Raw genomic sequence first — 24382 nt, 5'->3', positions numbered from 1 at the left:
AGGAGCGTGGCAGGGACCAGGCTGAGCGCCGTGGCACCCGAGGAGAAGGGGGGAGCCTGGCTCCACCGCTTCCCCCTTTCTCATGAGTCAAGCAGAAAACACAAACGAAAGGAGCGGAGGCGAAGCCACCCCGGCCCTGCCACCCCCTCAGGGTCAGGGTTTTGTGACAGTGACAGGGATTCACTGCCAAAGCAGCTGACCGGGTGCCGGGACAGCCCCGGTGCTGGTGCTGCCGTGGTTACGCAGGGGCTGGTGGGCGCCCATGACCGGGGACACGGGGTGAACTCGCGCTCATGGGGAGGAATTTCCAACAAGAATTTTCGTGCCGTTTCAGCACGTCAGGAAACCGAAGAGAAACGAGGCAAAGCCTGGTTCTACAAAAACCTCAATGAATTATAGAAAAAAAGCCAGGGGGGTGTTTCAGTCTCTGACAGCTCAAGGCACTGAAGGAGGCTGAACGCAAAGGGAAGGAGCCTGTGGTGACGGAGCGGCTGTCCCCAGCGTCCCCGTCCCAGCACCCCGGTTCTGGTGGGGTCACGCAGCCCGACTGCCCTCTCCCGCACGGCGGGAGGGAGACGTCCTGCTCACAGCGCGGCGATGGCCTTGGCGGCGACACGGCGGCCCAGGGGCAGGCTGAGATCCGTGATGGCCAGGACGATTCTAGGATTGGACATGGTGGAGACTTTCACCAGCTCTGAAACCTGCCGGAGAGCGGAGAAACAGAGTCACAAAGGTGCTGGAGACAGGAGGGCGGGCAGCAGGACCCACCAGGACATGTCTGTCTGTCCCGTGGGAGCAGGGAGGAGGATCTCGCGGCTGCGGGACTCACCATGGTGAAGGGCATGAACTGGAGGATGCTGCCGCGGCTGCCCTGCTCCAGACAGTCCACACACTCCTCCATGAACCACTGGACAAACTGGGTGTGGGTGCCAGCGGTCTTGGCCCCCAGGATGGAGGAGATGAGCAGGAAGAGGTTTGCTGAAATGAAATGAAAGCCCTTGAGGTGCTGGAGCGAGTGGAGAGAAGGGAACGGAGCTGGTGAGGGGCTGGAGCACAAGTGTGATGGAGCGGCTGAGGGACCTGGGGGTTCAGCGAGGAAACGGCCTCGAGTTGCGCCAGGGGAGGTTGAGGTTGGAAATTTGGGATAATTTCTTCCCCAAAGGGCTGTGGGGCATTGGAACAGGCTGCCCAGGGCAGTGCTGGAGTCACCAGCCCTGGAGGGCTGGACAGATGGAGATGATGTTCTCAGGACATGGGGCAGTGCTGGGGTGGGGGACGGTTGGACTCAATCTTGAGAGTCTCTTCCAACCGAAATGATTCTATGATTCTATGGCATGGAGACAGGGAAATACCAAAAGCCAGGTGGGTTCAGTGGACAGGTCCCAATCAGTGTCTCAACATGGTTAATCCAACCCCAGGGCTGGGTCCCAACACCGGATACCCCTCCGGGATTTACCGAGCACCCTGTTGAGCGGGTCCCTCATGCTGACGGTGTGAAGCTGGGAGGCAGAGAGCGAGGTGCTCATGGAGCGATCTGTTGGGGGGGAGAACAGGCGTCAGGCTGGAATGGTCTCTGCCTCGGTCACCACCCCGTTCCGCTGCAGTGGGAGCAGCCGGAACAGTTCCCCACACACGGGGGACACACACAGCAGCCTGGGGAGGGCTCCACACGCCGCCCCGGGGCTGTGACACTTCGCTCTTGCACAAGCCAGTTTTATTCCAAATCTGACCAAGATTAACGACATCCCCGGAGCGTGAGGGAGCCCGGGAGCTGCACCTCCCCACCGGGGTTTAATTGCAGCGCTGACTCGGCCCTGACGCTGCGCGAGGGCACGAGCGGAGTCACGCGATGTCACGAAGCACAAAGGAGGGGAACAGCTTCTCGGCCAAGGCGAAGCAACGCGCACGCCGCACATCCTGCAGCGCAGCCGGCGGGGCGGAGCGAGCCAGATGTTCCACAGCTGCACAGCAGCGCGAAAAAATCGCTCTCAGGGTACAATTTAGCTGCTAGAGCTGTGGCGATGGACTAGGAGGGAAATTTAGACAAGGCAAAGGGGTTTATCCGAGCCAGTGAAGCACCACTGGGTGCACCTGCAGGACAACTCCGATGGGACAGGAGCCTCCTGTGCAGACCCAGAGTACACAACTACTGCCAAAAATCAGCAGGACCCACCTTGTGCTGCTCTGAGGATGCTCATAAAAAGAAAGAAGCCCTCCCACACTTTTCTCATGGAATCACATGAGTTACGTGGCCGCAGGAAGCGGCGTTTCCACATCGGGGCAGAGAACAGCCCAAAAAAAGTCCTGAATGTCACTGTAAAGAGGTGGAAGTGCCTCAAAAAGTTAAAAAAAGATAGTGAGATAAAGGGAAAAGCCCGTATTTCGACAATAACGAAACCAACAAAAACCACAGGTTGATGGGATGTGCTGAAAATTAATAAGTGAAGAGTAATTTAGGATAAGGGCATCAGGAGAAATAATGACTGAGGAACGTCCTGACTCACTGCCCAGGAGTGCAGACAATGTACGTGGGAGCGGTGACAGGACCGGGGGCACGGACACCCCCCGGCACATCCGCCGGAGCTGCAGGGACTCATCGGCTCCGCTCGCCGCCTTGTTCACAAGAGTGGAATTTGGGGATGTAGCCACAGCCACTGGGAATGTCACCTCCTGCCACTTGTGCTGCAGCACATCAGCCCCCCGGTCCCACACAGATTGTCTGGGGGTGACGGGGCTCTAAAAATTTCCCCCCAAGCCCCTTGAGCACGACACACTGGGTTGGGTGGCAACGTCATGGGGGGGAATGTCTGACCTCAGCCCCTTTCCAAAGCTGTTCCAATCAGAGCAATCAAGAGCTTTGACCTTTTCTAAGAGCAAAAGCTTCACAAGAACTCAGCAAAAGACACTTGAGCGCTCTAAATCTCTAGATCTTCACCTGAGTGGCTTGTGACAAGAAGTGGTTTTGTGCCAATACACATTTCACACCCCGAGAGGAGCGGCAAAGCGGGACGGTGCCCGCCCTGTCCGCACTTACTGGGGCTGGAGAGGATGTTGGCGTCTTCCTCGTTGGAGCTGAGCAGGCGCATGAGCTTGGAGGGCTGCGTGTCGTCCAGCGGGAAGAGGCTGATGTAATCCTGGGGGGAAAGGGGGCTCAGCTCCACTCTTAGGGGGGTCCCAGCCCCCCTCGCCATGGCAAATGCCCCCCCTGGGCTCTGCACAGCCCCACGGTCCACAACTAAGATCTCTGCTCACCCAGAGAACCCCAGCCTGGGCCAACCCCATTCAGACCATCTCATTCCAAACCTCCTTCCCCAGAAAAGAAAGGAAAAAACCCATATTTTAAGGCCAAAGGACTTCAGACAGCCCTGAGCACCCAGGCAGGGAGTCAGGTCTCTGCCGCTCCTGCCACCACCACCTCCTCAAGCAGAGACCCTCCAACCAAACCCTGTGTCGTACCAACCTCAATGTCCTCTCGGTGCCTCTTCTTCTGCCGGGCGGACGCTTGGCCCTTGTTGTGGGAGGAGTAGGAGCTCAGGGCACACCAGACAGAGAGCCTGGGGACAGAGGAGGGAGACTGCCAGCCCGCCCCAGTGCCAGTGTGTGAGCAAAGGGGGGGCATGGAATCACAGAATGTCCTTAGTTGGAAGGGACCCACAAGCATCATCGAGTCCAACTCCTGTCCCTTCACAGGACAACCCCAAAATTCACACCATGTGTCTGAGGACGTTGTCCAAACACAGCAGAGTCTGTAGCATGTGTTGGGACAGACCATCTCCCTATCCCCACCCGCCCCAAACTAGAGGGTGCCCGTGGGTCTGGGGTCTTACTTTGCCAAGGCTTTTCCCGGCGGGTCCATGAGCGTGTGCCACTTGGAGGAGTCGGTCAGCAGGCTGGGAAGGATGTGACCCAGCAGGGTCAGCGTCAGCTGCTGCATGTCCAGGCAGAAGATGGCATAGAGCAGCTCCACGGCCCGCAGCGTGTGCTCCTTCCGCGTCTCCTTCAGCAGCTCCTGCAAGGCAGAGGACAGGGCTGAGGGACACACGGGCACGGCTGGGCCTGTCCCACTTGCATCCAGCGCCAACCCAGTACAAGCAGGATTCCTGGGCACTGGGAGCATGAGCTGGACCGCCAGTTCCATCCTCAACACCCAGCCGTGGCGCTGGGATTCGCAGCCACCTGCCTCACAGAATCGTGGGGTGGTCGAGGTTTCAGGGGCCCCTGTAGATCCCCAGCCCCACCTGCTCACGCAGGGTCACAGAGCAGATCACACAGGATCCCAGGGGTTTGAATGTCTCAGAGCAGGAGACTCCACACCCGCTCTGGGCAGCCTGCGCCAGGCTCTGGCACCGCAAAGGGAAGAAGTTTCTCCTCGTGTTCAGATGGAGCCTCCTGTGCTTCAGTCTGTGCCCGTCGCCCCTCACCCTGGCGTTGGGCACCACTGAACAGTCTGGTCCATCCTCTGACACCCACCCTGACATATTTATCTCATCAATAAGACCCTCCTTCACCCCGTACCTTGACCAGGTTGTTGCAGAACCAGTAGACACCACCCATGTGCAACAGGGTGTCGAAGATGTGGATGGAGCGACTGTCGACCCAGCCCTTCTCCAGCACCTTGGTGAACACGCTCGTTAGCACCTCCTTGATGGGCTTCTTGGGGGGCAGGAGGTTCCAGTAGGGAATGGTGTCCATCCCCGTGGAGGGAAACTTGATCTGTGTGGCCGTCTGCTGCAGGACATCCGCACACATGTGCTCCAGGATGGAGCTCATGATCACCACACTGCGGCAGAGAGAGACGGGCTCACGCGGGCCCCAGGGAGCGCAGGAAGGACAGGCACAGCGAGCCAGGACTTACCGCTCGTTGTAGAACTGCAGCGTGTTCTCGCTGTGCAGGGGGGTGGCCAACTGGCGGATCATCTGCAGGGACTTCTCGCGCTCGTCCAAGCCCAGCATGCGGACGTGGGCCACCAGCCAGGCCACGGCGCACACCACCATGCTGCACACCTTCCCCTTGATGTTGTCCGTGATTTTCTAGGGGAGGAGATGTGGAGGTGGATGAGCACAGACACGTGGGGATGCATGGGCTTCACCCCAGCATCACCGCCCAGGGCTGTGGGTCCTGATTACAGGGTCCAAACCCTTCTCTCCTTCACAGGGTGGCCCTGCCAGCCCCACTGCCACCAACAGGGCCGCTTGGGACAACATCAAGGGGCTGCAGCTCCCCACCCAGGTCATGAAGGAGCCAGAGAGCTCCGCAGTGGCTGCTGCAGCAGCGTTCAGGATATGAGAACAGGAGACCCCTGCCCTGCGTAACCTCTGGCTCCTCCCCAGGACACATCACAGTGCTGGTGTCCCTGCTCTGCCCCACATGTCCTCCTGCCAGCCTCACCTGGATGGACTCGAAGGTAAGGACACCGTTCTCCCAGGCGTTGAGGATCTCCAGGATGGCGGCTGAGATGCTCAGACACGCCTCGTGCCACTTCATCTGCCTGCCAAGGAGAGAGGGACCGGGGGGAGGTCAGGCACTGCACTCATTCAGAGCAACCATGGGGCCAGGGAGGATTATAGAACCATAGAATGGTTTGGGTTGAAGGGACCTTCCCAGCTCCCCCAGTTCCCCCCTGCCATGAGCAGGGACATCTTCACCAGCTCAGGTTGCTCAGAGCCCCGTCCAGCCTGGCCTGGGATGTCTCCAGGGATGGTTCATCTACCACCTCTCTGGGTACCTGGGCCAGGCTCTCACCACCCTCAGGGCAACAATTCCTTCCTCATGTCCAGCCTGAATCTCCCTCCTTTAATTTAAAACCATCACCCCTTGTCCTTTTGCAACAGGCCCTGCTGAAGAGTCTGTTCCCTCTTTCTTTTAAGTACGCAAAGGCCACAATAAGGTCTCCCTGGTGCCTTCTCTTCCCCAGGCTGAACACTCTCAACTCTCAGCCTGTCCTCCCAGCAGAGCTGTTTCACCCCCTTGATTATTTTTGTGGCCCCGTTCTGGGGTGGCCGCTCCCCTCCCGCTCAAGCCAAGCTCTTACACCAGCTTCATCTCGGAGGAGTTGTTGAGGAGGGCAACCAGGGACTCCACCTTGGTGGAGTCGGGGCGGAAGCAGGGGTGGTCGGGGTTCAGGATCTTCCCCTCCTCGGGCATGCAGGTCAGCATCCAGGTCTCGAAGAATGGCACCTCACCCGCTGGGCTCGACTCCGACAGGATCACCTGCAAGGAAACCAGTCCAGGGTCTGTCACACGGTCTGCACCCTGCAGGGACCCTGCTGGGGACCCCCACCCTGGGGTCGGACCCCTATCCTGGGGTGTTCATGGCCGGGGGAGCAGCGCCGCCCTGTGGCCTGCACGGAAAGGCAGGCCCTGCTCAGCCCCCAGTAAGGCACTGGTTTCCAGTCTGTGGGCTGTGGTTTGCCCCCTCTAGCAGAGGATTCCCCCCCAAGGAGGACAACGGCCCATATCAGATGGTGACACCAGCCCAGGACCAGCAGGCACAGCAGCGGTGTCACCGTGTTCTGCCCACAAAGTGTCACTTGTCCCCCACCCTGCTCAGGGTCCCCAGCACTAACTGCCCCACGGCTCCATGGGGTCGGGGCGCACGGTCCAGCTGGGAGGGCTCCCCGGGGGGGGACACAAGCTGGGAATCCCACATCCCCCCTTCTCCCTTCAGCTCGTTGTCACCCAAGGGACACTATTTTTGTCAAAAAAAAACCAAACAAGTTTTGCACAGCTGTTCAGCAGCAGCTGGTCAGGAAAGTCGCTGTGGGCGGGAGCAGGGGGATGAGATCTCAGCAGACAGCCCGGGCACGTCCGCTCCAAGCTGCCTCCAGCCAGGACCCCCCCCTCCCCAGGCCCCCCCGCCCGCCTTTCGCTCCCTCTCAGCCTTCCCAGCCTTTCGGTATCGTTTCGCCTCCCAACACACACAGATGTCGAAACCTGGAAAGTTTTCACACAACCCAAGTGCTGTTTCCTGAGCGGGGCTGCGAGTTCCTCCTCTCGCTGGGGAGGGGCTGCATGTGCCTCCCCCCAGCCCAGTCAGCACCAAACCAGAGGGAACAGGCTGGGAAAAAACTGGGAAAAGGCTGGGAAAAGTCCAGTGAGATCACAGCCAGGCTGGAGAGGGTGTGGAGGCAGAGTTCACATTGATACCGTAGAAGGAGGCAGCAGCCACCCCTGCGCCATCGCCGGGCACGGACAGACCCTGCAATGGAGCTGGGGAAGGAGCACAAGTGTGATGGAGACTGAGGGATCTCGGGGTTCAGCTGGAGAACAGGAGCTGAGGGGAGACCTTCTGATCTCTGAACAGCCTGAAAAGAGGTTGGAGCCAGGGGGGTCGGGCTCTGCTCCCCAGGAACAAGCGCCAGGAGCAGAGGAAACGGCCTCAAGTTGCACCAGAGGAGGTTGAGGTTGGATCTGGGGAACAATTTCTTCCCCCAAGGGCTGTGGGGCATTGGAACAGGCTGCCCAGGGCAGTGCTGGAGTCACCATCCCTGGAGGGGTTGAACAGACAGAGATGAGGTTCTCAGGGATAAGGGGCAGCACCAGGGGTGGGTTATGCTTGGACTCCATGATCTTGAGGGTCTTTTCCAACCAAAATGATTCTGTGATTCTATGCAGGGACAGATTTCTACCTGCGCCAGGTGAAAGGCACCAGGCAGTGCTGGTGGGGATGGTGGCAAAGTCAGAGCCCCAGTCCCTCCGAGGACACTCACCTCTGAGCCGTAGGTCTGGGCCACGTGGCACAGCATGAGGAAGGAGATGTCGAAGAGCAGGGCCCGAACTGGGGCTCCTTTGGCTGGGGAAGAAGAAACAAAGAGTTTGGGGATCTCCAGCCTCAGCATGAGGAGTCAGGAGCCCTGCGACCTAGGGGGGGGCAGGACCTTGCTTCCCCCAGGCAGCTTTTCTAACTCCCAAGTGCTTGTGTGCAAACAAGGGCTACAGGGGATACACCAACTGCTTCCCCTCTAACCTGTACACCTCCCCTCGAGCCCCCAAAGCAGCTTTTCAGCAGCCCCAGAGCATCCCTGGGCTCCCCCCGCGCCGTGGAAGGTCAGAGCACTCAGTGAGTTTCATCACACACAAATGCAGAGTCCTTATCTCGGGCTTGGTGCTGACACATCACCCCTTCCAGGGAGGGAGCCAGGGCAGGGCCGGCCCCGAGGGGCCCTGCGGGCTGTGCTGGGGAGTGGGAGCTCTGTCCCGCATGCAGGGAACACCCCACATTTGGCATGCACACGTATGTGCCACGCGTGAGGGCAGCGGGTCCCGGGGACACAGATCCCCACTGGCACCCGGCCACATGCCCCCAGCCGGGCCCGGCACAGCTCAGCTCTTCCTGGCGCCAAAGCCAGTCCCAGCTTAATCCGGTTAGGCCCCACAGCGTCCCAGTACGTGGCGGCGGGGGGAGCACAGCTCGAACCACCCCACACACAGACAAGCAGGCACTTACAGCCTTCTCCGGTGATGTGTTTCGTGAACTCGTTCAGCCTAGATGAAGAAAGAGCCACAGGGAAGCGTTAGCACCACGTGAAACCTCTTGCTGTCCCCCAGACAGGAGGGGCTGCCCCTGCCCACAGATCCCTCCCTGCACCACATCCAGCTCCATGCCCCGCACCGAGGGACCCAGCCCGGCTCCGCAGACACCCCCTGGCATGGCAGAGACGAGCAGGGACGAGCCGCCTCCTCCCTCTGCTCCCCTGCAGCAAAACAGGTCCAGCAACGCTGTGTTCTCCCTCACACCCAGCTAGCCCGGCGATTGAGCGCCGTCCTCTCGCCAGAGCCGGCTCTGCCCAGCTGCGCGGGGATTTATGAGCACAGCCCTCACCATACGGCAGTACAAACCCCCAAACTGAGCAAGCAGCAGCTGGGCTGGTGTAGTTAGAACTGCCCCAGGCTCCACGATGAAGGACATGGGTGCTTAAAAGGGGTGAGACACAAGGAAGGAATTGTTGCACTCAAACTGTTCTGTGATTCTATTCTACGATTCTATTCTATCATGCAGCCCCACGCGTGCTGGTGCGTGTGCTCTAACCAGGACACGGGTGTCTGGGGACCGAAGGTGCACGCACAGCGAGCACCCTGGATCTGAGGCTGCGTCGGCACTTTCAAGTTCTCTTAATACCCTTAAACCAACCCGACTTCCCTTCTCTACCCTGTTCACACAGAAGCTGTGGGGTGCAGCCCCCCCTCAATCCCAGCCCTTCCCAGAGCTCTGCACTGCAGAGACCAGAGCGTGGAGAAGAGCCTGGGGGGGGCTGCCTGTTCACCCCAGCCCTGCTCGTCCCCAGGAATGGTGTTGTCCAGGATACTCACTTGATGAACTTCCGAGCAAAGGATTTCAGTTTGCCCGTCGCTGCTGCTGCTGCCAGCAGCAAGTCCAGGCTCTTCCCAGACAGCATGTGACCCAAGACCCCCAGCAAACCCTCAGGGGACGTGGAGTGATCCGCATCCATGGTCTACAAAAAAAGAACCATAGAATCATTTTGGTTGGAAAAGCCCTTCAAGATCATCGTGTCCAACCGTTCTCCCACCCCTGGCACCACCCCATGTCCCTGAGAACCTCATGTCCGTTTGTCCAGCCCTCCAGGGATGGTGACTCCAGCACTGCCCTGGGCAGCCTGTTCCAATGCCCCACAGCCCTTTGGGGAAGAAATTGTTTCCAAGATCCAATCTAAACCCCCCCAGCTCCCTCAGCCACTCCCATCACACTTGTGCTCCAGCCCCTTCCCCAGCTCCATTCCCTTCTCTGAACTCACTCCAGCACCTCAAGGTCTTTCTTGTTGTGAAGGGCCCAAAACTGACCCCAGGATTTGTGGTGATTCTATAATTACAAGAGGAGATGTGGCACCACCCAACCCCCCGGCTGCCTGGTGAAGCTGCTGCTGCTGGAAACGGGCTCTGGGGCTGAGCCCAGACAGTTGCAGGGGGGACTCACCTTCAGGATGTTGGTGACAGTCGGTTCGGCCCTCAGGATGAGCCCCGGGTTCGGCTGGATGTTGGCGTTCTCTGCCGATTTCAAGTGCGGAGCGTGTTCTCTGTCCGCCTGCCTGAGGGATCCACGACAAGGGACCCATGAGCAGGGATCTGTCACCCTGTCCCGCTCCTCCCTGCCCCTCAGCCACCTCCCACCCACCTCCACCATCAGCACCCCACAGCTGCCGCTCTGAGAGGACAGACTTTGGTTCTGTCCCCAAAAGCAAAGCCACATCCCCCTGGACCACAGTGTCCCAACTGCACGACAGCCAGCGGCATCACAGCTGGTCCTTTATGCTCCCCCCACAAGAAGGCCAGCAAGACAAGGTGCTCCAACCCAAAATGTTGAGGAGGTTGTACCGTTTCTCGCTCAGGTTTTCCATGTTGGCCTCCGACAGCAGCCCCTGCTTGCTGCACTCCTGCAGGAGCAGACTCATGCAGTTACAACTGGAAAAGAGAGGAGAACGTTAGCCCGAGGGACAGCATTCCTGGAGCATCTTTCTGTTGAGGAAAGGCTGAGAGAGCTGGGGCTGTTGAGCTGGAGAAGAGAAGCTGAGAGGGATCTGATCAACGGGATCAATATCTCAGGGTGGGTGTCAGGGGATGGACCAGACTCTGTTCAGTGGTGCCCAACGCCAGGGTGAGGGGCGACGGGCACAGACTGAAACACAGGAGGCTCCATGTGAACACGAGGAGAAACTTCTTCCCTTTGCGGTGCCAGAGCCTGGCCCAGGCTGCCCAGAGCGGGTGTGGAGTCTCCTTCTCTGAGACATTCAAACCCCCTGGACTCACCTGTGTGATCTGCTCTGTGACCCTGCATGAGCAGGGCTGGGCTGGGGATCTACAGGGGTCCCTGCAACCACAATCCCTCTGACATTCTGTGATTCCTGCTGCCCCAGGCAGTGCCACAGGGTAGGGGGATTCCAAAAGAAGTGTTGCCAGGAGCTGCCCTGTCACCCCGCATCACATCTCCCCACAAAGAGGACAGGGTTGGAGAGGCCACAGGCTCAGGGAGCTGCAGGTCAGCCCTGGGCACAGCAAGGACTCACTTGCATCGCTGATCTGCTTTGTCAAGGAGAGGAGTCAGCTTCAGCAGGAACTCAAAGGCGCTGTTCACATCCTCAGTGAAGTCCTGCCATACAAAAAAGCCAAGCACTCAGCCTGGAGTGCTGCTGACGGAAGCCCACCTTCCCCTCCCACGCTGACTTGTCTATTAGTGGAAGGTTGCTGGGACACGGACCATCAGAGCCCAGAGACGGGGCTCTGAGCAACCTGATCTGGGTGAAGATGTCCCTGCTCATGTCAGGGGTTGGACCTGATGAGCTGTGAAGGTCCCTTCCAATCCAAACTATTCAATGATGCTATGGCCACCACCATCGTAACAAACACACCTCACTTGAGCACACAACGTGGCACACAGCTCCAACCAACAGCCCTCAACACTCACCTTCTCCCCTTGGGGATACTTCTTGAGTTTAACCAGGACCTGGGGGATCTGAAAGACACAGGGCATGGCTGTGACTGAGCGAGGTGGAGCCCACTCTGCAGCCAGGCCCTCCCATGGGGACTCTGTCCCCTTGCCTCCCGCTCCACAGGGTCCTTCCAGTGTCACAGGGAACCGCGAGGCTGGGCTCTACCTTCAGAAAGGTGAACGCTGTCCACTTCAGCTCTTCCGTGCCCTCTGGGGACTCGATGAGCCCCACAAAACAGGCTTTCCAGATCTCCAGTATGAAGAGTGGGGAGGGGATGCGCTGCAGGGTACACAGACAAAATTCCCCTAGTGCAAATAAAGCAACTCCCCAAAAATGCAGGTAAACCCTGAACCCCCTGCAAAAGTGCTGATGGGCTCCCGCTGCTCCCCAGGGTCAGCACAGGGAGGTCCCCAGTCCCACAGCCCCCAGGACAACCCTGAGCAGGAGAACAAGCTGTCACTTCTGTACCTGCATCCTCTTCACCATCATCAGCTGCTCAACCAGCAGCTGGGTCTCTCCCGTGAGGTTCATGGTCCCCTCCAGCAGCACCACAGCATGCACGGTGGGGAAACCGGTCTTGTTCAGCTGCTCAGAGTGCATCGAGAGCATGGTGGGGATGCTGGGTGGAAAAGAATAGCACGGGGTCACTGGAGCCTTGCAAGGATGGATCCTTGCTCCTCCCATCCTATCCTCCCTCCCTGGCCAAGCCCCAGACCTTTGGTGTCCTACATCTCCCCGGGACAGGACAGTTTGTAGCCCCAGTGCCCTGCAGAGGAGCCTCTGGGGACAGCTGAGCCCCCCGTGTCACAGCCAGGGCCCTGGGAGCATCTCTGGGGACAATCCAGAGCAGGGACAGAAGCTCTGGTGCGACCAGAGCAGCTGGGGGACAGCGAGAGGCCCCAGGGCTGCTGGAAGAGCAACCTCTGGGTAAGACTCTTTTGCAGCAAGTCACCACTAGCCCTGTCCCCTCTCCTGCCCCAGGGCCGGGGTCTGAGCTGGGGAGGGAGAGGGAAGCAGAGAACCAGCGTGGGGGGAGGGAGGAGGCTCCCAGCCCCCAGCATGGGGCTCAGACCCATTTTATTATTCCCTGAGCCCACAGACAGCAGCACAAAACTACCTCTTGATGAGGGAGATGCAGTCGTCAGCCTGGCTTCGCAGCGGGGAGTTGCTGAGGCTGCTCAGGTTCTCCCCCAGCTTGACAAGGGATTGCTCCACGGTGCTCCAGGAGGCTGGGGAGGGAGGGCAGGCGCTCAGCAGAGGGACAGTGACATGCTGAGAAGCCAGGCAGGCAGCACAGAGGGTCTGCCAAGGCTGGGGGCTTGCGGTGAGCTGAATTCAGCGCACCTCTGCGAACCCAAGCCAAGGGTCTGCGTGTCACCCAGCAGCTCCCGCTTCGGGCCTGGCACAGGCTCCTGGCCAGACGCAGGCACGGAGCTGAGGTGCAGGGCTGTGCCAGGCACGTCGGTGGAACACGGGCCCCGCCGCACGCCCAGGAACAGCTCCCGCAGCCTTCGCATTAATTCTGCTCCTCTTCCGAGGAGGGGAGGGGGCAGAGGGTGGCACGGAGCCAGGGAGGAGATGGTTACAGCAACAGGGCTGGAAGATGGATGGGCTTGAAGCTGCAGGGACAATGCGGCAGGAGCCGGGCAGGGGGAAGGGAGAGGTGACAATGACATGTCCCCAGGGCCAGCAGGAAGCCCCAGCAGTAGCCACGGGCAGAGCATTGCCGCAGGGCAGGGCAGGGGTGGCCACGTACACGTCTCCTCCAGCTTGGCGATGTGGATCAGGGCGCGGTTCTTGGTGCTGCTGAGCATCTTCTCCAGCCGCTCCAGACACATCTTCAGCTGGCTCTCGGCCGCTGCCTGCTCCAGCGTCTCCTTCACCTTCTCGGCATAGAAGGCCGCACAGCGCAGGAGCCAGTTGAGGGCACTCATCAGCGCCCGGCAGAGCCCGATGCACTCCTCGGCTTTGCCGTGGCAGCTGGGAAGGGGAAAAAAATGGGACCGTGCTCACCATGGGCTGGGCTGCTGCCTCTGGGGAAACCGAGGCACAGACACAGGGATCCAAACCCACATCCCGAGCTCCCAGCCCATGTGCTCGCCGGCTCTCAGCTCCTCTGTCGCAGATCCCACCGTGCTCAGCCCGCCAGCATCCAGCCCACTGTGCCAGGGGAAATAAAGCCTCCCCAGCGCGGCCTCCTCTCTGACCACTCTACTACAGGGAAACTTTCCAAGCCTCTAATCAAATTATCTTGCTAAGAGAGGCTCAGCATCGATCAATGTGCTGCAAGAGGTGAACGCTTTCCCCTCCTGATGCACAAATCATTGCGGCCAGAAGTTTTGATCAAATTAAGCAGAGGATGAGATTAAGCAAGGGCTGGATTAAGCAGCCGGCTCTGCAGCAACATCTGTGACTGGTGCATATTCATCGCTGCTGCTTCATTTCATCTAATTGAAGAGCTGCTACCTTCAGCCTTCCTTCTCCCGCTGGCCCTCACCACACGCTCTCTGCTCCAGCCTCCCAGCAGAGGCTGTCAAGGGTTAACAGGAAGACTTCTGAGCTTTCTAAATAAGTTTTTGTGGCCTGAATTGTCTGGGCTCCCCTGGGTCCTGCAACACCAGCGGAAGAGCACGAAGCAAAACAAGGCAGCTGCCTGGGGCAGCGCAGGCAGGACGGCGAGCGCTGGCAGACGGGGACACTGTAGCCAGGGCCCTGGGAAGCTGCAGAAGCCACACAAGAGAAATTAAATGCTCTGAGGGGACAGAAACTCTCAGGCCACAGGGCTTACGCCCACCTGTGAGCCGGGCAGAAATATCACGGAAGAGGCGTTTAGCCCACTACAGGTGGGTTTCTTGCAGCTTCTCACAAAGCTGGTGGGGTTTTGGGCTCCCTCTGCGCTGGCATTTGTGTGGCAGCCCAGCCTGGAGCAGCTGGAGGGGGAATGGATGCGGAGCTAGAAGGGAAAACGTGCCTCCCCCTGCTGAGATTAGTATCCTGGGCTCAGCCAGGCCCCCCCAGCTCCCGGTACCACCCGCAGTACCGCCCGGGGCCAAGGCAGCCGGGCTGGAAGGGCCACACGATACCTGAGGCGGTCGCAGAACATGTCCATGATCTCCAGCAGTGACTGGACACACAGATCCCGGGAGAAGTCATCAAACTAGAGCAAGGGAACACGAAAGGATTTCAGACGGGAGAGGCCAGGCCTCAAAAACCAATGCAACCCCTTCCTCCGTGCGCTGTGCTATGCGCTGCCGGCCGCGGGACATTCGCCCTGGCATCTGCCCAGCAGCCACTCCAAAGAGAATTAGGTCAGGGCTGTCAGACGGCCGTGTCCTGCCCTCCCAGGGTTGCGGGAGGCAACCGGGCCATGGCGGCGAGGACAAGGCTGAGTTTTCTCGGCAGCGGTGTGCTGAGCTCCGCTCCGTGCCGCGGTGGTGGCCCGGTGCCAGCCCCCGTGCCCACCCCCGGCTCGGCAGGGGCTGGCGGCGTGTGCCAACAGCCCGGCTGGCCGTGGGGCCGATGGGCAGCAGAAGTGCGGCTCCCCGCCTCCCGGCAGAGCAGATGGGCCACCCCGCCGGGCCGGAGCTTGCCCGCGGGTCTGCTCTGTGCCCACGCTGCTCTGAAGGAGGAAAGCTCAGCTCTCAAGGTCAGCTCTCTGCCTGCCCAACTGGAACGGGCAGCCTGTGCTGCTTGGAACGAACCTGCCACGGTGCTCAGTGCCGGCCGCCTCTACCCTCCCCTGGGAGCACAACCACCCGCCCGGATCGGTGCTGAGCCCCACTAGAGGGGTCCTCATCCTCACCAGGGCTTGGGGTGCAATTAAGGCACAGCTCCGAGCTCAGCCTGTGACACCCCAAAACAAGACTGGCACTGCGAGGCTACCAGCACCTTTCTCCTCCCGTCCCCCAGTAACCACAAGGAGTGGGGAGGTGAGAAATTCTTCTCCCTTAAATTCGTCTCCCTTCAGATCAGAGCTCGCCCTGACAAAGCAAGTGCCCAGGGAGGGTGGGGGCCTGACACAGCTCACGAGGGGCTACTGCTCCCCACAGAGCAGCCCCAAACGCCGAGCAGAGGGCTCATCCCCATTGTAGCGGCACGGGGACGCCAAGCACCCGTGGGAAGCCGCGGTGGCCGCGGCTCGGGCGCTGGCAGCCCTCCCTTGTGAGCAGCTCCCGATCCCCGCGGCACTGCCAGCACCGGCCGGCCCCAGAGGGACACAGTTTCCGGCAGCCGGGTGTGGTTTACACGCGGGCCTGCGGGGCAGGAGCTGCCAGGCCCCACACGATGGAGGAACGAGGCTTTCACACCCATGGCAGTCCCCAAAACCAGAGCGGGACCGGGCAGGCACGGCAGCAGCCTGTCCCCAGCGGGACACGGAATGACTCGGGCACTAATCTGTGCTGTCTGACCGCTGCTGACTCAGCAGATGATGTCATTTTCCACTTGACCTATATTCGGTGAGAGTTTTGGGGAGGGAAATGGATATGCGGGTCATAGGTAAAGAGAAACACCTCCGGCAGCACCTGTCAGAGCCGTACCTTGCTGATGGCCGTCAGGACCGTGGAATAAGACACCATCTACAAGGGAAAAAAAAAGAACACAACACAAAAGCAAAACAAGCGCCGTGCAGCAGCGTGTCAGCGGGTGATGTTTGCCAGCGCGGTGCTGGTTGCTGAGGAACGGCAAGGTCAGGGCACGGTCCCGCTGCCTGTCACCGCAGACGGGGCCGGGGCGCCGACCCGGCACAAATCCAAACAGACATTTTTAGGTGATCGCTGATTCGTTTCACACAAACTTTAGGCGGTATTAAAGGAAAAGCAGAGCTCACGGCAAGCATGGAGGCTCTCGAAGAACAAGGATTTCCAGCCCGCGTGCAGCCAGGCAACGGGCAGGGGGTATTTAGAGAAATATCCACACCTGGGGCAGGTGCTGAGCCCTCCGCTGCACACTCGAACCCAGAAGAGGCACAGATGTGAGATTAGGGGTGTCTGCCCGCCACCCGCTTGCTAACTGGGGCCGTGAGGTGACACCGGCAGTGTCTGCAGCACGAGGAGTGTCATTACCTGGGAGCTGATAGCATATTTCAGGTAGGACAAGATGAGTGGGTTGGGTGACGGCCCAATCATGGCCTGTTCAAGAAGAGCCTCTGCAAGGGAAGGAAAGGGACCGGGTCAGCACATAAACGGTGTGGGGATGTGGAGACACACACACGCTCTGCCCTCAGAAAATCATTTTGGTTGGAAAAGCCCCACAAGATCATTGAGTTCAACTGTTCCCCCACCCCTGGCACTGCCCCATGTCCCTGAGAACCTCACGTCCGTCTGTCCAACCCTCCAGGGATGGTGACTCCAGCACTGCCCTGGGCAGCCTGTTCCAATGCCCCACAGCCCTTTGGGGAAGAAATTGTTCCCACATCCAACCTCAACCGGCGCAACTTGAGGCCGTTTCCTCTGCTCCTGGCGCTTGTTCCTGGGGAGCAGAGTCGACCCCCCTGGCTCCAAGCTCCTTTCAGGCAGTTCAGAGATCAGAAGGTCTCCCCTCAGCTCCTGTTCTCCAGCTGAACCCCCAGGTCCCTCAGCCGCTCCATCACACTTGTGCTCCAGCCCCTCACCAGCTCCGTTCCCTTCTCTCGACTCGCTCCAGCACCTCAAGGGTTTTCTCATTGTGAGGGGCCCAAAACTGACTCCAGGATTTGCGGTTTGGCCTCCCCAGTGCCCAGCACAGGGGAAAAGGTGGCAAAGACAAACTGTGCCAACTGCAGCATTGCGCTTCCCTGAAATCAACAGAATCCCACAACTTTCTAATCCCCGATGGCAAAAGCTGGTAAATAATTCAGGCAGCGTAAGCGGCCTCCTGCTAACTCAGCTCTCCACGGGCACCCTGGCCCCAAAAAAAAGCGCCTGCCGCTCTCTGAACACGTTCCCCTCCCTCCCACGTCCTGCCCAGGAGCTTCTCGCATCTTTGTGCTCCTGGGGCTGAACTCAGGGCAAACAGCCCCGCTCAGCGGGGCCCAGCCCAGCACGTCTGGCCCTCCCCGCCGCCGGCTGCCGGCCCGTGGCTGCTGCAGGGGCTCTGCCCGTCCTATCTGCTCAGTCAAGCCTTTAATTGACCATTTGAACTATGGCAGAGTGCAGAAAGCACTTCCCAAAAGCAAGCCCCGGGCTGTGGTACGGGCTCTAAGTAGGTCAAAGCACCCAGATGCAAGAGGGGGCAGCGGCTGTTCAGGAAATCATCACCCCAAAGACGAGGAGGAGCAGAAACCATCGCCAGATCTCGATCGCGGCAGCAGGAGACTCCCTGGGTCTCGCTCAAAGGCTGAGACCGCGGCCAAAAGCGTCTCAGCTCGAGGACAGAAGGCTGATGGCAGCCTTTCCCCTCCCCATCTAATCAGGGAGCGCCAACACGAGTCAGCCACACGCTGTGACCCACCGCAGACATGTCAGTGCGGATTTGCCAGGCACTGCCGCGATCCTGCCGGGCCGTGCCAGCTCTTCCTCCTTTGTAGTTGAAATCTGAAAGGCAGGAGCTTGGGAAAAGGACAGTTCTAGGGCTGTGGCAAGGGTGGGAGTGATTGCTACAGTCATTAGGGCCTCGGGAACAGCTTCCCTGTGTGCCCACAACAACCCTTGCGCTGCCCAGGACGGTGTCAGTGTCACATCTTCGTTTTTAAGCTCCTTTTTGCAGTGGGGTAAAAAGGGACCTGGCTCCTTCCCCACAGTGAACGCTGGGCTGCCAAATCTTTCTCTGGCTACAGAGAGGGGGACAAACCCAGCCTGAGGAGCTGGTTTGACAAAACGCACCCTCACGGGTCAGACGCTGCTAGAAAAATCACTTGGTGGGATGGAGGGAGGAAAAATGACCCGTCTGAAAAAAGTTTCCCCCTCGGTGGGGTGAAGAGCGCTGCTGCCTGCGCCAGGGCTATTTCCCTTTAAATCCCTCAGTGCAGCAATCCTCGAGCAGCGCTCAGTTTATTTACCCAGGGTTTGCAAACACACGCTTGCTGTACAGCGAAAAAAAAAAGGAAAATCGAGCAACAAGTTTCTATAATTGGCACAAAAGCCTGGCAAATCTTTAAACCACGGGGCTCAGCAGGTACCAATGTTTGGCAGGATTTGTGTCAAATGCCCTTGAATAAGGGTGGGAGAAGAAAGTCCAATAAGCAGGGGTGGGAAGCGGCCTTTGGAGAAGCACCTGGCTCCTTCGCAGCGCTTTGCGCTCCTCTGGCCGGGCACATTGACGAGGCAGACAGGATCATTATCCCCTCTCGGTGGGGAAAACTGAGGCAGCTGGCGGGAACCCGCGTGCGGCCGGGTGGTGAGTGGTGCTGGGACAGAGCCGGGGGTTGTTCAGCCTGGAGAAGAGAAGGCTCCGGGGAGACCTTATTGCGGCCTTTTAGTACTTAAACAGGACTTACAAGAAAGCTGGAGAGGGACTTTCCAAAATGGTGTGTAGTGAGGGGACAAGGAGTGATGGCTTTCCACTGAAAGATGAGAGATTTAGGTTGGATATAAGGAAGAAATTCCTCCCCCTGAGGGTGGTGAGGCCCTGGAACAGGCTGCCCAGGGAAGCTGTGGATTCCCCATCCCTGGAAGTGTTCAGGGTGAGGTTGGACGGAGCTTCGAGCCCCTGGTCTAGTGGAAGGCGTCCCTGCCCATAGCGAGGGGTTGGAACTGGACCATCTTTAAGGTCCCTTCCAAGCCAAACCGTTCTGTGATTCCACGATCCCAGAGCTCTGCGCCAGCAGCATTGGAGCACCTATCACTGCAGCAATCCCACCACACGCTGAGCTTTAGGCCAGCTTAATCTCTGGCACTAGGCAACAGGTCTACCAAAGCCAAAAGCCCCATCCCCACACCCCTGTGTTGTCCCCAGCCCCACATCCCCCCCCCAGCCCCACATCCCCCCCCCAGCCCCACGTCCCCCCCCCAGCCCCACGTCCCCCCCCCAGCCCCACATCACCCCCCAGCCCCACATCCCCCCCCCAGCCCCACATCCTCCCCCCCCAGCCCCACATCCCCCCCCCCAGCCCCACGTCCCCACACCTGCCAGGTTGAGAATATCCCAGGTGGCTCCACGGGGGAAGAACTTTTTCATGTTGATGGCCCACTGGTAGTCGCTCCAGCGCTCCTTCCAGGCCTGCAGGATGGCCTGCTTCAGGTTCACCACCTTCATGGCCGCGACCTGCGAAGGGAAGGGCGCTCAGGGCAAGGCTGACACGTTTTTGGGGAGCGGGGGGAAGGATTCCTGACCCCTCCCCGCAGGGGAAAGGCAGAGGGGCTGAGAGGCCCAACGGCTCCTGAGGGACGAGGAAGCCCAAGCCCTCCTGGGGCGTTGGGGGAGACTCCGGGGTCGCCCCCCGCACCGATCCCACCGTCCCCGCCGCCCTCACCCTCCCTCAGCACCGCTAAGCCCGCCGAACGCTCCCCTCAGCGCCTGGGCACCGCCATGATGGCACCCGCCAGCAAGCCGGGCGCTGATTGGGTGCTGAGGAAGGGCGAGGCGCGGGGGCTGCTGGGAGTTGTAGTTCGGAGCGGGGCGCGGGGGCTGCTGGGAGTTGTAGTTGGGAGCTGGGCGGGGCGCAAAGAAGGCGCGAGCGCTGGTGTGCAAATCCGCGGGTGTGCAAATCCGCGGGTGTGCAAATCCACGCGTGTGCAAATCCACGCGTGTGCAAAGGCGTAGGAGTGCAAGCATGGTGTATGCAAACGTGTGGGTGTGCAAATGCATGAGTGTGAAACACGGTGCGTGCAAAGGCACGGCTGTGCAAAGGAGTGGCTGTGTAAACGAGGGGTGTGCAAAGATGTGTTTGTGCAAACAGGGTGTGAAAGGCATGGCTGTACAAAGGAATGGGTGCGCAAAGGCGGTGTGAGCGCTGTGGTGGTGCGAAGGGATGGGTGTGCAAACACAGTGTGAGAGGCGTGGCTGTGCAAAGGTGGGGGTGTGCAAAGGAATGGGTGTGCAAATACAGTGCAAAAGGTGTGGGGGGACAAACGCATGGGCGTGCAACAGTGTGAAAGGCATGGCTGTGCAAAGGAATGGGTGTGCAAACACAGTCTGAAAGGGGTGGCTGTGCAAAGGCATGGATATGCAAACATGGTGCGTGCAAAGGTGTGTGTGCAAAGGCATGGGTGTGCAAGCACAGTGCACGCAAATACTTGGGGGTGCAAAGGTGAGGGGGTGCAAATGCGTGGCTGTGCAAAGGCGAGGTTGTGCAAACACGGTGTGTGGAGAGGCCTGGGCGTGTCAACACGGGCACGTGTGTGTGTGCACATGAGGGTGTGCGTGTGCCTGGGTGTGCGCCCAGATGCATGCGTGTGCACGTGCACGCACACACGTGAGCACAGGTGTGCACACAGCATGGGAGCGTGCAAACACGGGGGTGCGAGCACGGGGCTGCACAGAGGAGCAGGTGTGGATGCACGTGTGTGTGTGTGCACACACATGCCCGGGTGTCTGCGTGTGCCGCACACACGTGTGCACACGTGTGCACACAGACACGCGTGTGCTGGTGCGTGTGTGTGTGCAGGCGCCCACGGGCAGGCGCGCACAGATGCCCGTGCATGCGTGGACACACAGATGTGCACAGATGTGCCCGCAGACACGCGTGGGTGTGCACACGTGAACCAGCCGTGGGGCTGGGCCCCCCCCCACCCCCATGCGGTACCAGCAGCTAAAAATATCCCCAACGGCTGCCTCGAGCCATCGCCACGGCAACGGGAGGATGGGGAGCGGGGCTGGGGGGGCGGCGGCCCCTCAGCACCCCCCACCCACTGTACCCAACCCCCGCTCCGCTCGGGGGGGCTCAGAGGCCCCTTAATTCCCCGGTGAATCATTCATGGGGCCGGGGCGCTGCAAATCCCCCCGCGCCGGGGCCGGGATTAGGCGGGCGAGCGGCGGCCGAGGGGCCCCGGCAGCGGGGGGGGGCCCATTCATGAGGAGCGATTTCCTGTGCCGGGGGGGCTCCCGCTCTCCGCAGCTGCCGGGGGGAGAACCGGAGACCGCCGGGGGGGTCCGGGTGGGGGATGGACCAGAGGTGCCCCCCTTGGATAACACCCCCCCATGGCAAAGCACCCCCAAACTGGACCCGGGCGGGGCGGGGGGGTGTGGGATGCGCACAAGGGGTCCCAGCCCCCCCGGGCCGGCGCGGGGGGAGGGCGTCGAGGCTCCGGTCCCGGCCTTGGCAGGACGCCCCGGCCCAGCTGCCTCCAGCCCCGGGGCCGGGGGGGCCGGAAGGGGCCGGGGCCGTTCCCAGCGCCGGGGGCAGGCGGGGGGCGAGCGGGAGGGGGGGCCGGCGCGGGGGCTTCCCCTTCCCGCGGGGTAACCGGGGCAGCCGGTGCCGGTCAGTGCGGGGGGGACACACTTGGGCGGTTCCCACACGCCTCCACCGGTGTTTGGGGGGGTGTGAAGGATTTGATTCCCAGGAGGGGCTCCCAGAGGGAAGGCGGGGGGGACACACACAGCCTGGGATGGGGGACACCCCCACGGGGCCACCTGGCCCCCCAGCTGGTGGCAGGCGCTGCCCGACGAGGGCATCCAGTGACGGGGGTGCAGGCGCTGGGCTGCACCCAGTGTCACCCCCTTCCCGGGGGGTGCGGGGGTCTCCGGGGGGGCCCAGCTGGGCCGTGCCGCCGTGCTCGGGCTATATATAGCGGCTCCGCGCCACAGAGCAGCGGGATGAATTTTAATGAGCTTGTTCCGGCCGACTGCATCGAGCGACATGGCCCCTCCATGTCCCTTGTCCCCCCAGCCCGGGGTCTGCTGCAGGGCATGGGGTCCCCGACATGCCCCGCGGGCACAAAGAGGCTTGGGGGTGGCACTGGGGGCAACTCACAGGCTCATTGCAGGGGCTGGTGAACAGGCCACGGGTGGGAGAGGCGCCTGCCCACACCCCAGGGGGTTGCAGTGAACCCCAGCCCTGCCTCAGTTTCCCCCAGATATGGATGGTGCTGGAGGGCAGCAGGAGGGGGGATCTGGGGACACAGCGCTGTGCTGAGGTGGCCGAGCCCAGCAGGCCGGGGGGGACAAGCTCAGCCCCGGCCTTATCGCGGGCAGACGGCGTTGCGGGGGGGCGGCTGCAGACACGCCGTGTTTGCTGAGGATAAAGTGTACAGTACAGGCAGGGGCTGGGCTGGGAGTGCGGCCCCCCCTGCTCTTGCCCCTGCCACGCTGGCGCCCCAGCTGCCACCAGCCGTGGGGCTGGGGGGCCCGGGGTGCTGCAGGGACCAGGAGTCCCATGGGGACCGTGGGTCCAGGGGGGCCACAGGGCTGTGGGAACCAGATGCAGCACAGGGACCAGGGGACCATAGGGACCAGGGGGGCCACAGGGACCGCAGGGCTATGGGTGCAGGACACCCACCAGCACCAGGCTGTCACTCTGCCCCCCCAGCCCTGGAGTGCAGGCTGAGGTTCCATCCCCTGGGTACCCCATCCTCTGGGTACCCCCATCCCCTGGGTAGCACTGTCCCCTGGCTGTCCCCATCCCTTGGGTACCACCATGCCATTGGTACCACCATCTCCTGGGTGCCATCACCCCCTGGGTAGCACTGTCCCCTTGCTGTCCCCATCCTCTGAGCACTACCATACCCTCAGAGCCACTGTCCCCTGAGGACCCCCCTCCCTGGGTGCTGCCGTGCCCCAGTTATCCCCACCCCCTGGGTACCACATTCCCCTGGAAATCTTCATCTCCTGGAGACCCCCATCCCCCTTGTCCCCTTAGTATCCATGTCCCCTGGGTGTCACCGCACTCTGTGCAGCCCAGAGAGGGGCGAGCCATGGATCCGGGGGAGTGGCCAGGCCGAGCACCCCGGGGGTTCCAGGACCGAGTTGCGGTGCCCGGGGCGGGGGGGGGTCACACGGCAGCGTCCCTTTAAGCCCGGGCATGATGGGATGTGTAGTCCGATGTAGGAGGGGGGGGGGGGGGGACACACGCCTGGGCGCAGGGCATGCTGGGAAAGAGGTGGGGTGGGACGGGCGGGTTGGGGTGCTGTGGGGGGGGGGGACACCCCAGCTAGCCCCCCGCGCCCCCAGTGCACGCTGCCCCCCCCCCGGCCCCACGGTCCGCCCCTCGGCGGGGTCCGGCTCCAACCCCACAGCGGATCCCTGCCCCATAGCCCCCCACAGCCCTGCACCCCCGGGGGGCGCAGGGGCAGCGCCCACCCGCCGTGCGGGTGCTGGGTGCCCCGTGGAGCCGCCGGGACCGGGTGCCCCCCCCCGGGCCGGGTGTCTGCCGCACCGGGCCGGGCTGGGCACCCCGGGGTGCGGGTCTGGTCCCCACCCCGTGGGCACTGTTCCCATTCGCCGTGGGTGTCGTCCCCAGCTCCCCATGGGCATCATCTCCACCCCACCACGGGCACCGTCGCTGGGGCCCTGTGTGTACTATCCTTTGTCACCGTTGGCACTGTCACTGCATCCCTGTGGGCTCTGTCCCCAGCTCCCCGTGGGCACCATTCCCACCATGTGGTGGGCACCGTCCCCAGGCCCCTGCGGGCACTGTCTCCAGCTCCAGTTAGGTCCTGTCCCCAAACTCTGTGCACACTGTCCCCAATCCCCATTGTCACTCTCACTGCACTGTGGGCACCATCCCCAGCACCCGTGGGCACTATCTCCACCTCACCATGCTCACCAGCCCTGGGACCCTGTGGGCACCTTCCCCAGCTACCCCTTGGGTGCCGTCCCCAACCTTGTGGGCACCCCGTTGTCACTGTCACAGCATCCCCAGGGACGCTGTCCCCAGTCCCTGTGGGCACCATCTCCACCCAGCTACGGGCACCGTTCCCAGGCACCCGCGGGCACTGTCCCCAGATCCCCTCGAGTACCGACCCCAACACCGTGGCCACCATCCCCTGTCCCCGTTGTCACTGTCACGGCATCCTCGCGGCCACCGAGGGCACCGTCCCGCGTTCCCCACGCGCGCCACCTCCGCCCGGCCACGGGCACCGTCCCC

General features: G+C 61.3%; 1 protein-coding gene across 5 annotated transcripts; it reads right to left on the bottom strand.

The window, feature by feature from the left end:
• Window positions 1-372: 372 nt before the first annotated feature.
• On the bottom strand, window positions 373-19944 carry MED24 (mediator complex subunit 24). 5 transcript variants are annotated; one of them, XM_065039187.1, is made up of 27 exons: window positions 19832-19900; window positions 19485-19623; window positions 18634-18793; window positions 16506-16588; window positions 15981-16019; window positions 14526-14599; window positions 13199-13422; window positions 12560-12671; window positions 11911-12061; window positions 11608-11721; window positions 11418-11465; window positions 11020-11102; window positions 10331-10417; window positions 9933-10044; window positions 9311-9453; window positions 8448-8485; window positions 7711-7793; window positions 6033-6211; window positions 5390-5489; window positions 4856-5031; window positions 4516-4780; window positions 3828-4009; window positions 3461-3554; window positions 3035-3134; window positions 1457-1534; window positions 830-978; window positions 373-701 (listed from the first exon to the last, which is right to left on the bottom strand). In XM_065039187.1, exons 3-27 carry the CDS (start codon window positions 18695-18697, stop codon window positions 585-587), a joined length of 2895 nt encoding a protein of 964 aa, XP_064895259.1. In that variant the 5' UTR covers window positions 18698-18793; window positions 19485-19623; window positions 19832-19900; the 3' UTR covers window positions 373-584. The 5 variants fall into 5 exon arrangements, with proteins under 5 accessions (XP_064895259.1, XP_064895261.1, XP_064895257.1 ...); XM_065039189.1 differs by having other exon boundaries at window positions 19845-19900; XM_065039185.1 differs by lacking the exon at window positions 18634-18793 and having other exon boundaries at window positions 19832-19944.
• Window positions 19945-24382: the final 4438 nt, after the last annotated feature.

Source organism: Columba livia, chromosome 23, assembly GCF_036013475.1.
Source record: "Columba livia isolate bColLiv1 breed racing homer chromosome 23, bColLiv1.pat.W.v2, whole genome shotgun sequence".
In the NCBI taxonomy this organism is placed as follows: Eukaryota; Metazoa; Chordata; class Aves; order Columbiformes; family Columbidae; genus Columba; species Columba livia.
Note: the sequence above shows the minus strand (reverse complement) of the source record. Positions and strands in the feature narration are given on the sequence as shown.

Excerpts from the sequence above, each read along its gene's own strand:
- MED24 (XM_065039185.1), bottom strand. The coding sequence starts at position 19,614 with ATGAAGGTGGTGAACCTGAAGCAGGCCATCCTGCAGGCCTGGAAGGAG. Across the intron at positions 10,045-10,330 it reads GAAAACCTGAGCGAGAAACG|GCAGGCGGACAGAGAACACG; the intron begins GTACAACCTCCT and ends TGGATCCCTCAG. Across the intron at positions 8,486-9,310 it reads TTTGCTCGGAAGTTCATCAA|GCTGAACGAGTTCACGAAAC; the intron begins GTGAGTATCCTG and ends TTCTTCATCTAG.